Source organism: Panulirus ornatus, chromosome 57 (assembly GCF_036320965.1).
Source record: "Panulirus ornatus isolate Po-2019 chromosome 57, ASM3632096v1, whole genome shotgun sequence".
NCBI classification, from domain to species: Eukaryota; Metazoa; Arthropoda; class Malacostraca; order Decapoda; family Palinuridae; genus Panulirus; species Panulirus ornatus.
The window spans coordinates 30,762,431-30,777,818 of record NC_092280.1 but is presented as its reverse complement, the minus strand read 5'-3'; the positions used below and the strand labels follow the sequence as shown (position 1 = coordinate 30,777,818).

The 15,388-nt window shown below is 39.5% G+C and overlaps 2 protein-coding genes across 22 annotated transcripts in view; both read left to right on the top strand.

Annotated features, from left to right (window-relative positions):
• LOC139766404 (uncharacterized) overlaps nucleotides 1–10,034 on the top strand; it is a 93,034-nt gene extending 83,000 nt beyond the window's left edge. For all 20 annotated transcript variants that reach the window (XM_071695018.1, XM_071695020.1, XM_071695033.1 and 17 more), the window contains 2 exons: nucleotides 4,630–4,767; nucleotides 4,978–10,034. In XM_071695018.1, the coding sequence (XP_071551119.1) occupies nucleotides 4,630–4,767; nucleotides 4,978–5,142 (303 nt within the window). In that variant the 3' untranslated portion in view covers nucleotides 5,143–10,034. The remainder of the gene's footprint in view (nucleotides 1–4,629; nucleotides 4,768–4,977) is intronic.
• Nucleotides 10,035–14,665: 4,631 nt separating this feature from the next.
• The window catches only part of LOC139766406 (switch-associated protein 70-like), a 42,394-nt gene continuing 41,671 nt past the window's right edge, over nucleotides 14,666–15,388 (top strand). For both annotated transcript variants that reach the window (XM_071695037.1, XM_071695036.1), the window contains exon 1: nucleotides 14,666–14,817. In XM_071695037.1, the coding sequence (XP_071551138.1) occupies nucleotides 14,719–14,817 (99 nt within the window). In that variant the 5' untranslated portion in view covers nucleotides 14,666–14,718. The remainder of the gene's footprint in view (nucleotides 14,818–15,388) is intronic.

The window sequence follows — 15,388 nt, the reverse complement described above, 5'->3', positions numbered from 1 at the left end:
GGTAACTTAATGCCCATATTAACCTCTCTGTAACTAACCACCAACCCCCCAAGTAGAAAAAAAAAATTACCCCTGCCTCAAACTTCAGGAACCTGCTCTTACAAATCCCTTATCCACAACAAATATAACACTGACAAAACACATGCACTCTGAAATAACCCAACAGGAACTATACAGACATCTTCCCACCTTAGTCTTAAACTCCATCCCACCAGACATTACAACCATCAAAAATTGCAATCCCTAGACTAAAACTATTCCCACTTTCCTGCTTATGCTTTGAACATCATCCATCACTACAACACTACAAAGACTGTTTCAGCACATCCCAAGACCTTCATGCCCATGACATAGCTACCATAAAGAAGACTCTGAATACTTACCACTCAATTGCCCTGCACTTTCTGCACATAGATACATGCACATCACAACACTTTATGATGTGTGGTCTTGACTGGTGGATGTGGCCATCTTGATTGGTGCAGGAACTTCATAAGGGTAGAGAGGACTCCTGGTTAAATGAGGAAAGGTAGGGTATTTTTTCTCTCATACTTGTTTGCCTTTTCCCGCATTAGGAAGGTAGCACCAGGAACATGGGAAGAAAATGCCTCATTTCCTCCAATCCATTCCCTAGTTGTCAAGTGTAATGCATAGAATCCACGGCCCCTATCCACAAACAGACCCCGCAAACCTTTTTGTGGTTTTCCTCAGCTGCTTCATATGCCTTGGTTCAGTCCATTGACTGCACATATCCCTTTGCATACCACATCAGTCTAATTACACCTCACATCCTTCAGTATGTTCAGGCCCCTAACCTTCAAAGTATCTTTTATTTCATCCTTCCACTCGCCTCACATCAGATATTGTCCTCAAATATTTTATTTTCAACACTTTCACCTACTTTACATTTTTGCTGAAGGCCCATGCTTCACATCCATACACCACAGACAGGACTACTTACTAGCAAACATACCCATCTTTGCCCTCAGTGACATTGACTTCTCTTTCCACACATTCCTTAGTGTGCGTATCTCCTATGGTTTCATTCATATCCACTCCCAGGCATCTAAAACACTCCACTTTCTTCAAGTTCTTCATTCAAACTCACACATCTTATTTAAATAATCTGCTCCAAGTTCTTCATTCAAACTCACACATCAAATAATCTGTCTCTCCTCACTGTCAAATCTAATATTTTTTTTTTTAGCTGAGATGGCATAGGTAGCTGAGGCCCTAATCAAAGCCATCGCGTAGATGCTGTATATATATTATCCCTGGGGATAGGGGAGAAAGAATACTTCTCCCATATTCCCTGCGTGAAGTAGAAGGCAACTAAAAGGAGAGGGAGCAGGGGGCTGGAAATCCTCCCCTCCAGTTTTTATTTTTCTTAAAGAGGGAACACAGATGTGGGTCAAGTGAGGATTTTCTCAAAGGCTCAGTCCTCTGTTCTTAACGCTACCTCACTAACGTGGGAAATGGCAAATATGTATGAAAAGGATTTGGGAGTGTTGAAGAATGTATGGAAGGCGAGAACGTTGTCTTGTAGAGGAAAAATAGGTATGTTTGTAGGAATTGTGGTTATATGGTTGCGAGGCATGGGCTATAGATAGGGTCGTGCGGAGGAGGTTGGATGTTTTGGAAGTGAAATGTTTGAGGACAATATGTGGTGTGAGGTGGTTTGATCAAATAAGTAATGAAAGGGTAAGTGGGATGTGTGGTAATAAAAAGAGTTTGTTGAGAGAGCAGAACAGGGTGTGTTGAAATGATTTGGACACATGGAGAGAATGAGTGAGGAAAGATTGATAAAGAGGACGTATGTGTCAGAGGTGAGGGAACATGGAGAATTGGGAGGCCAAATTGGAGGTGGAAGGATGGATTGAAAGAGATTTTGAGCAATCGGAGCCTGAACATACAGGAGAGTGAAAGGCGTGCAAGGAATAGAGTGAATTGGAACAATATGGTGTACTGGGGTCGACGTGCTGTCACTGGATTGAACCAGGGCATGTGAAGCGTCTGGGGTAAACCATGGAAAGGTCTGTGAGGCCTGGTTGTGGAAAGGGAGCTGTGGTTTTGGTGCATTACACAAAACAGAGACTGAGTGAATAAATGTGGCCTTTTTCTGTCTTTACATAGTGTTACCTAGCTGGAGGGGGGAGGGGGGGATGCTGTTTCCTGTGTGGCAGAATGGTGATGGGAATTGATGAAGGCAGCAAGTATGAATATGTACATGCGTGTATATGTATATGTCTGTGTTTGTATATGTATGTATACTCTGAAATGTATGTTTGTATATGTGCATGTATGGGTATTTATGTATATATATGTGTACATGAAACTGCAGAAGCTGGTGACTGAGTTTGGAAAAGTGTGTGGAAGAAGAAAGTTAAGAGTAAATGTGAATAAGAGCAAGGTTATTAGGTACAGTAGGGTTGAGGGTCAAGTCAAATGGGAGGTGAGTTTGAATGGAGAAAAACTGGAGGAAGTGAAGTGTTTTAGATATCTGGGAGTGGATCTGGCAGCGGATGGAACCATGGAAGCGGAAGTGGATCATAGGGTGGGGGAAGGGGCGAAAATCCTGGGGGCCTTGAAGAATGTGTGGAAGTCGAGAACATTATCTCGGAAAGCAAAAATGGGTATGTTTGAAGGAATAGTGGTTCCAACAATGTTGTATGGTTGCGAGGCGTGGGCTATGGATAGAGTTGTGCGCAGGAGGATGGATGTGCTGGAAATGAGATGTTTGAGGACAATGTGTGGTGTGAGGTGGTTTGATCGAGTGAGTAACGTAAGGGTAAGAGAGATGTGTGGAAATAAAAAGAGCGTGGTTGAGAGAGCAGAAGAGGGTGTTTTGAAGTGGTTTGGGCACATGGAGAGGATGAGTGAGGAAAGATTGACCAAGAGGATATATGTGTCGGAGGTGGAGGGAACAAGGAGAAGAGGGAGACCAAATTGGAGGTGGAAAGATGGAGTGAAAAAGATTTTGTGTGATCGGGGCCTGAACATGCAGGAGGGTGAAAGGAGGGCAAGGAATAGAGTGAATTGGAGCGATGTGGTATACCGGGGTTGACGTGCTGTCAGTGGATTGAAGCAGGGCATGTGAAGCGTCTGGGGTAAACCATGGAAAGCTGTGTAGGTATGTATATTTGCGTGTGTGGACGTATGTATATACATGTGTATGGGGGGGGGGTTGGGCCATTTCTTTCGTCTGTTTCCTTGCGCTACCTCGCAAACGCGGGAGACAGCGACAAAGTATAAAAAAAAAAAAAAAAAAAAAAAAAAATGTGTACATGAGTAGTTGGGCCATTCTTCATCTGTTTCCTTGTGCCACCTCACTGACATGGGAAACAGCGATTAACTACAATAAAAAGATAATAATAATATAATGATGATGATATGTGTGTGTGTGTGTGGTGTGAGGTGGTTTGATCAAGTAAGTAATGAAAGGGTAAGAGAGATGTGTGGAAATAAAAAGTATGTGGTTGAGAGAGCAGAACAGGGTGTGTTGAAATGGTTTGGACATATGGTGAGAATGAGTGAGGAAAGATTGACAAAGAGGATATATGTGTCAGAGGTGGAGGGAGCAAGGAGAAGCGGGAGACCAAATTGGAGGTGGAAGGATGGAGTGAAAAGATTATGAGTGATCGAAGCCTGAACATACAGGAAGGTGAGAGGCATGCAAGGAATAGAATAAATTGGAACGATGTGGTATACCAGGGTCGACATGCTGTCAGTGGACTGGATATGGATAGGGAGCTGTGGTTTTGGTGCATTACACATGACAGCTAGAGACTGAGTGTGAACAAATGTGGCCTTTTTTACCTGTTTTCTTGGCGCTGCCTTGCTGAAGCAGGGGGTAGTGAGGCTGTTTCCTGTGAGATGGGGTAGTGCCAGGAATGGATGAAGGCAAGCAGCATGAAAATGCACATGTGTATATATGTATATGTCTATATGTATGTGCATGTGTATAGGTTGATATATATATATGTGCGTGCATAGGCGTGTATGTATATATATGTGTATGAGTGGATGGGCCATTCTTCGTCTGTTTCCTGGTGCTACCTCGCTGATGTGGGAAACAGCAATTAAGTATGATAATAGTAATGATAATCATAGGGGTGTTCCCAGACTCCACCTGCTAAACATTACTCTGACAGTAAAACGATATCTTTGACATGACTGTATCATTGATAGTACAGTCTTTTCAAATAAATTCTCACTCCAAATGAGTCCTCATTTCCTTGCTACTGGAATTAATGCAGTCTTTTGCTGCAGGAGCTGCTGGAAAGAGATCCCAGGTAACACCAGAGCTTTCTTAGAATTTGGTCCAGTGGTGATTATGAATATAACCATAGATGTTCCCAGGTTTTACGTTTAAGTGGTAAGACTGAGCGAGAGTTTATCGTCAGTTAAGCTTTATCATCATTAGCAGTTGGAAAGGAGTTCGGCCTTGTCAAGGGTCATACTGTCCCAAAGTAGCCCACCTTACCATGCTCCTGCATGGAATGCAGTTTTAAAGTTGTAGGAGTTCTATAAAAGGAGTTCAGGGGTTGCATAACTAAGTGAATAATAGTGAAATTACATGGCAGTGAAATATATTTGAACTGTGTTGAAAGTTTTTCTTTTATACTTCAGGTCTCAGTCCGGGCAGAAGCTGATGCCAAAGCAGCAGCTGCAGCCGAGGCAGAAAGCAAGCGTGAACTGACAAAAAACAAAGCTGGCCCTCCTGTGTATTACCCTCCAGGACATGAGCTCTTCCATGAAACTATGCATGTTAGTGTTATATACATATATGGAGAGTTTATGTGGTATTAAGCAAAAATGTATAGAGTTTACTGAGAACTATATGGAGAGTTCAATACGTGAGAAACAAGTAATTATTATGCATAGAACTTCTGTACTATAATATTTATCTTGTGTTTTGTATAGGGAGAGATATTACATGTGGCACAGGTAAGGTATTCATGATGCATTTCTTGGCAGACTATGACACTGAAGGAGGGACATCGTCGAGGGAAAGCTAAGTGGAGAATGGAGCGTGCTTCAGGTTACAAGGAGAGTTCCTCATCATCTGAGACAAAAGGAGGTGTGGCCATGGTGCCTGTGTGTCTGCCACTCTGCTGCGGTGCTGCATGTGTTATCATGTAACTGACACTATTTACATGCCAGGAACAGATTTATCATGCTGATATTGGAAAACTGAAGAATCCAGTCATGGATGCATTTGGACACTGTATCTGAATTTTTTTTTAGAAATTCAGGGGATGGAAACAAAACAAATGTAGATATTATGGATTCATGTTCCATATTTATGATAACATAGCTGTCTTGACATGGAGTTTGGCTATAAGAACCAAAGTCTTATTGTTGGAAATTGTGTTCAGGTGACAGTCTTGAAAGTGCTCAAGATGGCTCGCCGTCCACTGGGTGCAGTGTGTGTATTTTGTAATTCTCTGTGCTTAATCTGTGACATTAGAGTAAGGTGAATGCTTTCATATATATATATATATATATATATATATATATATATATATATATATATATATATATATATATATATATATATATTAACTCTGTGCTGGAGAACTGATAAAGAGATATAACTAGATATAGACCTTCATAATTAAGTTGATATATGGGAAAATCAGGTGCAGGTTAAATCATTTGGACATTTGCTATTACACCACTTCACTAACATGATTAAAATCATTAGTACTCTCATAATACTGTCTGCCATATCTTCTTTCAGTGTACCCAGTTAACCTTGTAAATTTTCCTGTGTTATATTGAAACATTTATGATGAAGTCTTGAAATGTTACATTGTTATAGTGAAACATTTAAAATGAAGTCATTAAATGTTAATGTATAAATTACAATGATATTACTCTTATCATGTAAACTGTATATGTCCTGCATGAAACTATGCTATTTTTTCACACTGTGAAGATATTAGAAAAAAATGACAATATTTTGGATGTAATTGTCTTTGTACGGCAAATCTTTTCTAATGTTACCATTCAGTCACATTTTTATTTGGTCAAATATGATGTGAATGGTGCCAAATCTATGGCTGAGCTCTTAGAGGTAAGAACACCAGCCTGTGTGTTCTTACTTGTAATGAGACCAACCATGGAATAACCCTCGGGGATGACACATGGGATGGGAGCATCCTCCCAGATCACACCCTCTTATCATTGTATCTTGGGGTGTAAAAATCTCAAGATAGGCTTTGGTTTCCTTGATCCTTTGCCTTGTAATGTATTTTTTGCTAGGATGCATAAGAAATAGGGACACAACCAAAGCAATATAATTCCCACTCCCTGACCCCGTGTAACTATGGTTGTTGTGGTGCTCGTCATGTAATGTCTGTTTCTTAATCTTGTGACATGCATATGTGTTATCATATCTTGACAGTGGAATAGTAAACTGGTTGATTTATACAACAGCATAATTCTAAACCCACTGGATTAAGATATGTAACTCAAAATATGAGTTGTCACTTGATATAATGATCAGGCCAGTAGTTTAAGTTTACTGTAACTTGCAGGTCACCTATATGGCAACTCTGCATTTCTACTTTTATTATACATTGTTTTACACAAGATTTCTGACATTAAAAAAAGTTCTACTAATTTTCTGATTGGAGATGGTGTTCCATATGTGCTAAGCTTGTGTTTGTACAATACTGAATCTTTTAGCACTGGTGCTAAAAGCTAGCCATAAATTGTAATGTTACTTTGTATTATAGAAACCACTTCTCTGTGAAATGTAGAAGGGGCAGTAGATATTGCTTCTGTAATTGTCAGGATATTAATCACTGGGTTAACAGTGATGATCCTCAAGAATTCGATTAGGGTACTCCCATTAGTGGCTGATGTTATTTTTATGAAGAGACATACCTATATATATACACAGATGTTACCGACCTCCATCAGCACAAGGTTACACCGCCAGTGGAAAGTCTCCTTGGACAAAGCTGTATGACTGAAAGTACAGTCTTGTCAAAAACTCACACTAAAGGAGTCTATCAGTTCTCTGCTACTGCAAGTAGTGCAACCTTAGAGCTACAGCATCTCTTGGAAAGAGGTCTTGGGAAACACTAGGACCCTTTCTTAGAACGCAGAACGGTTTAAATTAATATTGTATCATATACAAGCATGCACACACACACACACACACACACACACACACACAGATATGTGTTACCAGATGCTGCCACAAGTGAGAGGCCACCTTCAGTGGAGTTGGATTTTCATCAATGAATGGAAAGGAGTGGTCTCATCAAGGAGCTGGAGTAGAGATTGCAGTTGAATGTGTTAAGTATGGAGTGATTGTATTATTGATTGGTTAGTTAAGATTTTCAGTATATGTATGGCACATGGTGAGGTGCATGAGGATTGGCAGAATGCCTGTATAGTGCCATTGCATAGAACCAAGAGGTGGCAAAAGTGAATGTTTGAATTATAAAGATATGTTTGATGAGTGTACCTAGTAAGTTGTATGAAAGAGTGGTGATTGAGAAGGTGGTTTCATGCACAGAGCATCAGATTAGGGAGGAACATTGTAGTTTCAGGAGAGGTAATCGATGGGTGATCCGATCGGGTGTTATCTTTGAAGAATGTGTGCGCAAAATACTTAGAGACACAGAAGCATTTGTATGTGGCATTTATGGATATGGGGAAAGCAAGCATATAATAAGGTTGAAAGAGATGTTTGTGGAGGCTGTTACAAATATAAGGTGTGGAAAGAGAGCCACTAGAAGCAGTAAGAAATGGGATGAAGGGAGGTTTAAGTGATTCTAGGTGAATGTGGGTCTGTGGCAGGGATGTGTGATGTCTCCATGGCTGATAAATTTATCTATGTATGGGTGGTGAAGTTAAATGCAAGATTTTGAAGAGGGACAGGTCAGTTGTCTGTCAGGAATGGGGGTGGGTTGGTTTTTAGAGGGAGGCGGTTTAGTCACTTACTCTGCTGTTGACAGTACTGGTGTCAGATTTGAATGAGAAATTACAGAAGGTGGTTTCTGAGTTTAGGGGAATGTCTGAAAGGAGAAAATTGAGAGTAAATGTGATTAAAAGCAAGGTTATTAGGTTTTCAGGAGAGACAGGTTATTTTGAGTTTGAGTTTGAATGGAGAGAACTTGGAGGAAGATGAGTGTTTAAGATACCTGGCATTGGGCATGGCAGCAAATTGAAGCATGGAAGCTGAAGTGAGCCACAGGATGGGTTTTATGTGAAGGATCTGGGCACATTGAGGAATGTGTGGAAAGATAGGTCACTGTCAGTGTAGGCAAACATGTTTATGCTTGATGGTATAGTAGTCCCTTTGGTGATGTATCATTGTGAAGCATGGGCTGTAGATGAGAATGCAGAAGAGGATGAATGTGTTGGAAATGATGTCTGAAAACATTATGAGGTGTGAGGGGATTTGAGCAAGTAATTAATGATAGTGTACGAAAGAGGTGTGGTAATTAGAAAAGTATGATTGAGAGAGCTGAAGAGTGTGTGGTGAAATTGTTTGGACATATGGAGATATTGAATGAGGAGAAGTTGACAAAAAGGATATATGTGTTAGAATGGAGTGGTCAAGGAGAAGGGGGAAACAGACCAAATTGGAAATGAGAGGATGGAGTGGATAAGATTTTGAGTGTTCTGGGCCAGAACATGCTGGACGGTGAAAGGCATGCAAAGGATTCAGCAAATTTGAGCAATGTGGTATACAGGGAGTGACATGCTATCAGTAGACTGAACCAGGGCATCTAAAGCTGCTGGTGGAAGTCACGGAAAGGCCTGTGGGGCCTGGTGGATAGGGGGCTGTGGTTTTAATGCATTACATAAGACAGCTGGAGGAGAGTGGATGTGAGTTAGTAAGGTTTTTCTTCATCTGTTGCTGGCACTAATTTGCTACACAGGAAATGACGAACAGGTATGAAAAAGTAGAAATCATATTCTTTCTTTCATACATGTTTACTGTTTCCTAAGTGAGCAAGGTAGCAACAAGAATAAATGAGTAATCCTTCGGCAAGGAAAACATTCTAGCTTAGCTTTGTGTAACCTCAAGCAGGCAGAGTCTGGTAACTAATGTTCCAAAATAAGGAACAGAGAAGGGAGCCAAGTTAAGATATTCCCCTGAGGCTCAGTCCTCTGTTCTAAATGCTACCTTGCTAATGCGGGAAATGGTGAATATGTATGAAAAAAAAATATATATATATTTCTTTCTTTTCTTTTAAACTATTCGCCATTTCCCACGTTAGCAAGGTAGCGTTAAGAACAGAGGACTGGGCCTTTTTTTGGAATATCCTCACCTGGCCCCCTCTGTTCCTTCTTTTGGAAAATTAAAAAAAAAAAAATGAGGGAGGATTTCCAGCCCCCCGCTCCCTCCCCTTTTAGTCGCCTTCTACGACACGCAGGGAATACGTGGGAAGTATTCTTAATCCCCTATCCCCAGGGATAATATATATATATATATATATATATATATATATATATATATATATATATATATATTACCTTAGGACCTCTTTATAATGAGGTCTGATGTAACCCAGGACCTCTCTCCAGATTCTTCTGCAGCCTAAAGCTGCACTACTTCCACTAAGAGGGAGATGTGGACTATTTTGGAATGAGAATTTCTTTCATGAGATTGTACTCCCAGTGATACGGGCACATCAAAAGATAACTTTTCACTTTTCACTCATGGTCTCACCTCAAGTAAACAGAGTCTAGTAACACAAATACTCTCTCTCTCTCATGAGTGCAACAGCATGCCAACACCCAACCCGAGTGTATATTTCCCATCAGGGCTGGTCAGTTAATTGACATGGTGTAAACTGGCATGTGTGTGTGTGTGTTTTTTTTTACAACCATATGAGTTAACACATGGTATGTATACATAAAGGTAAAGAGACAGGGAAGCATGAGTATAAAACTTTCTACTTGTAACACACAAAAAATAATCACACACATTTTTATGCGATACTATGGCTTTCATGATTATTTTGTGTCAGTTTCAACTAACTGAAAAATAGACTTCAAGTGAATTATTTGTTTATGTTGACCTTTTTCTCCCTGTTTGGCAGTTTTTTATTCATGTCATATAATGAGGCTTGATGACAGTTGTGATAACTGGCAGTCATCCTTAGTATGCCAAATTGATAATTCCTTTAAATTGAATAATTAACAGAACTTCACTTTCCGAGGATATCTTCCATTAGTACTTCACATGCAGCAAGTCATAATTTCAAGAACTGTTTTTGCAAATTTTAGTCATCATGGAAATGAAAATTTTCTTATTAAACCCAAACACTGCTTCAAAGAACTTTATTGTGTAAATTTGTAGACAATACAGTGACTGAAATGTATGTGGCTTTTTTAACAAGTAGCTTTTTTTATTTGAATATATGAATCAGAATTGGATCAAAATTATATGTAATATCACAATACTGTAAATCAGTTTTAATGTGCAAGATTTGAATTTAGCATTATACCCCAAAAGACCAGAGACAATCTCTCTTGCATTTTGAGATACTAAGGGAATGTCTTTATTCCACCATTGTACAGTGAAGTACGGTGTCCATGAAGGGGAACCCCTACATGGCAGCATTTTTTGTTTCCCATGGTGCATTGTTGATCCATTTAGGTAAGGATTCATGACCAGCTTTCATAGAATTGATTATCCATCCAAAACTGATATGAGTACATTGGATAGTTTATGTGTACCTATGTCTTTGTGTACATATGTCTTTAGCCATTACTTATGGGCTTTGCACCATTCATGATGTAGCTTATACCTACCCCTTTATGATTAACTAAGGGTGTATCCTTAGGGCTGACACATAATCACCTCATTAGGAGAATTTCATTTACCCCCATATGAACCTTAAACAAAAGACAGTTTTTTTTTGCTTCGTTTTCCCATAAATACCATGCCACAACCTGTTTCATTATATTCATAAACAGTTGGGTGGTAGATTCCTGGTACACAGGGTTTGTACATATGTGAATTGACATAGGGCTTCATACTTGATAGTGAGGAAGTGTACCTTATAGAACATCTCTCTTGTATATATTTCTCTTTCATACTTGAAAAAATCCAATACTCTATAATTTTACGAAGCACCTTCCCACCATTATCTTACAGTAAAACAAATGACTCTAATTAAATTCATTTCTTAAGGAGACAATAGATAGAGGATATGCTTTCAAGCGCACTGTAACATTATCTGGAGAGAGTAAATAAATATAGATAATATGATGTAGTCCGAACATCCTTGATAAACAGCCATGATTGCTGTGTGTGTGCCATAATATGATGTAGTCCGAACATCCTTGATAAACAGCCATGATTGCTGTGTGTGTGCCATACTATGATGTAGTCCGAACATCCTTGATAAACAGCCATGATTGCTGTGCGTGTAGCCATCAGAGGAAGACCCAACACATTATCCATCACTAAATGTTTATGAAAGCATACTATTTTGATTTCTTCAAAATGTAACTCTCTGGAGGCACAGAAAAATCAGTAGCCTAGAATACAAATATTGGAGTCTTGGTGAATATCATTTTATGAAACTAATAACCAATTATACCAACAATGATTTCTCTTGATTTAGCAGTCGACGTGGTATGGGCTAAAGTATACTCAAAGTATGGTCATCTCAGATGGAAAATAAGTTGATTTTGATATGTGGAAGACGAATGCAAAAACAATTTGAGCTCCTCAGGAATTTGTGGACCAAATTCTTAAAGAAAGGTTATTGGAATAGAAAAAGACAAAAGGGATTCTACCTTTGCTGTTCAAGGAAAGAATTGTGTATCACAATAGTCAGTTCTTTTGTGGATAACCACTTACAATCTGTGGGAAGTAGCAACACAATACAAGCTGTATTGGTTTAAGGACAGGTAATTATACAGCCAGGGGGTGTAATCTGTGGGAAGCAGCAACACAATAAAGCTGTATTGGATTAAGGACAGGTGATTATACAGTCAGCATACACCCCCATAATGCTGAGACCTTCATGCGATAAACTGCGCTCAATACTGAAAAGAATATATATATATATATATATATATATATATATATATATATATATATATATATATATTAGGGAAATTTTTCACTTTTTATACTTTTATCTTTTTGAAAAGGTGTGGTGCGAGTAGTGACGTCATTTGTCAGCCATAACACGACCAGCCGGCGACTCTACATCGCAGATTCACAAAATTTAACTGTTTTATCTTCAGATTTAAGTTACATTTATATTGAGTTTAAAAGACAAGTTTGTAGTAATTACCAGAGCAGAGTTAAACGGCCGGACTACAGTAGAGGACGCGAAGATGAGGGATCTGTCACCCTAATGCCATAGAAGATTAATGTTAACCTGGGAACTGATGCAAGTATTTACTTCACGTGTTTCCTGAGTGGTTGTTAGTGAGGTTATGTTGTGTGATTGTATGGGTTACATATGTTGGTGCTACCACTGACTCATAAACTGGGACTGATACAAGTATTTACGTCACTTGTGTTTCCTGAGTGGTTGTTAGTGAGGTTATGTTGTGTGATTGTATGGGTTACATATGTTGGTGCTACCACTGACTCATAACGTATCATGCTCGTGTTTATTTTCTTTATGTTCTTCATTGTTACCTACAATTTTTGTACAGAAGAATGTCTGATAAGCGAAAACATTTATTATCGCTCATTTTGAGATCATGCTCAGCATTGAGGTGCAGAGAAAGTGTTGCATTAAACCTGTCCAACATTACCTATCCCCGGCGCCCTTGCCTCACATCTCCAACTTAATCCACCTCAGTAAAGACTAATGAACGTCTGGTGAGTTACTGAATAGAACATTCCATGTCATTCAATAATAAAGTGAGGCAAGGAAAATAAACAACATGGGTATGACACCATCTGACCCAGGTGTGCTACAATATACGTCGGCTAGATAACCACTTCGTAATCAAAATCTAATCCAGATTATTCCATTTAAGGCTGTCTAGTTACATCCCAATAGTAGGCCGATCACGGTCGCTCCGTATGCATATAGAAATTAAATTAGGGAAGTTGGTAGAGTTTAATTATTATCGTGTGATGATACCAGCAGAGCAGGTTAAGTGTAGTAACCTCATCAAGATGTCCGTCATCCACACAAGACCAGTTGCCGTAATTCTAAAGCTCTGACAAATATGAGTGACCGATGAAAACTAGTAATTATAACCTAATTGGGTAACGTCAAAATGATAGTAGTTAAATGGAAACCTATGAATATGGTAACTATGAATATGGTAAGTAGATTTGCAAGCTTTTTTTTTGGAAATGTAAAGTAGACGTTTCATCAGAAAACAGAGACGACCACACACGAGAAGGTTAGGTTAGGTTCTCTCAGATTATTCTTGTCAGGATTAGCAATCTTTTCTTCTTTGGTATGCAGTGTGACGGCCAGCAAAAGGTTAACTTTTTTATATTATTTGCCTGACATTTGACAAATCAATGTTTTTGCAACGTAATTTTTGAATTGGTCGTCCTTCGATAACTCGGTAAGGAATGACTTTTCTCTCGTGACTTTAAACGTTTATTTCGTTAAATTTAATTGTAGAAACGATCTTAGTGCCATTATGAACAATACTGGACGAGGTACAGGAGGAGATAACTCCTTGTTGGTTGATCCTTCAGGCAGTCACGACACGCTAAATAAGCCACAGAAAACGGCGGGTTGGGCACCAACTGCACAGGTAAGGAAGGTTATGTAGGTATGTGGCTGGCGTCAGTGTGGCTGTGACGACATAACGAGGGAAAACTCGGACGGGATTTTGTTGTACGACGCATTACTCGTGCTGCACCAGGAAACCCGTTTCCTTCACTGGAGGCGAGTGTGATCTCATCATACACCTGCTCTATATTATAGCCTCATTTATGATTTAGAGTGAATTGACTTATAGCCAGCCCATGTATTATGGACGTGAAGGAGAGCAACTGGTTTTTAAGATACTTTCCTCAAGAATTTCACGACTTAGAATAATGAAATGGGGGCGGATTGAGGAGGTGGAGGAAGGGAAGGGCAGATGCCCGACCATCGGCATTAGTGACGTGTGACACAGGCTCACATGTGAGCTCAGTCAACTTTAAATCATCAAAGGCTTGGTATGTGTGCGTGCAAGGGGGTTTGCATGTTGTGTAGTGGGTGTAAGTAGCCGTGGGCAGTTAAGATGGACGCTAATTGACACAGGTGGCCGGAGTGAAGCAGGTTAGGGAAGGTATGAACAGATGCCCAACACTTCTCGCACAATGAAAATTGTGTCAAATACTTTCGTCTGGATAAAAACACTCATTGGTACGTTAGTTTCCATTGATGTATATATCAAACTTTACTAGAACGTACTGAGTTTCTGTTTTTATTAATACATTTCCTCGGGAGATGCAAGTTGACAAGTGACAGCAAATCTTGAAGGTGTTTGTTTGTGGGCAGGCAAGATTCCAGGTGTCGCTGGAAAGGCTGCAATATATGTAGATTTCTATTTCCTTGTATTATTCATTGTTCTTATAAGATGGAAGAGAGTTCTTTTATGTTTTTGTGTATAAAATGTATGTTTATTGCTTATACATTTATTTATTAGGTTAGAATAAAAGAAATTGACATAAAGAAAGTGTGTGGTATGTGGGTGGGTGGCGTTGAGGGTGAGTGTGGCTGTAGATGATGTTCACTTGCTGCCGGTCGGCCCGTCATGGCGACCCTGGGCCAGCTGGTCGCTAACAGTCTTTGGTTCGCTTTCGACGCCCTTGATCACCAAAAGACAGGTGTCGTGCCCAAAAGCCAACTAAAGGTAAGATAATCGCATATATTTGCACACAGCAGCTGAGTACATTACAAAGTATTGTTAAGTGGTACAAGTTGACGCGGTGAGGCCCGCATGCGGCATGACCGCGACCTCTGACACTTGGTCCTGCCAGCGAACGATTCTTTACAGTGGGACGCATTGTGCACTACCCAGTGGGATACAGTTCTTATTAATGGTTTAGTTCAAGCAGTAATCATGTGTGAGTACATCGCTAATGACAGTCACAACGGTTCACGCAAGTGATGAGGTGGTTCAGTTGACCGTAGTACCCTGGCGGAGGGCAGTACATGGCGCGAGACCCACCTTAATAATGTGTTCAGGCAATATAACCTTACCTAGTGACATACTACATTAAGCTTTACATAATCAGGTGATTTAAACCAGAATTCGTAATCATATCGTAAGGGAAGATACAAGAATGAGATATAAGACTTGGAAATATATATATATATATATATATATATATATATATATATATATATATATATAAATATATATATATATATATATATATATATTTTTTTTTTTTTTTTTTTTTTTTTCTTACCATTCGCCA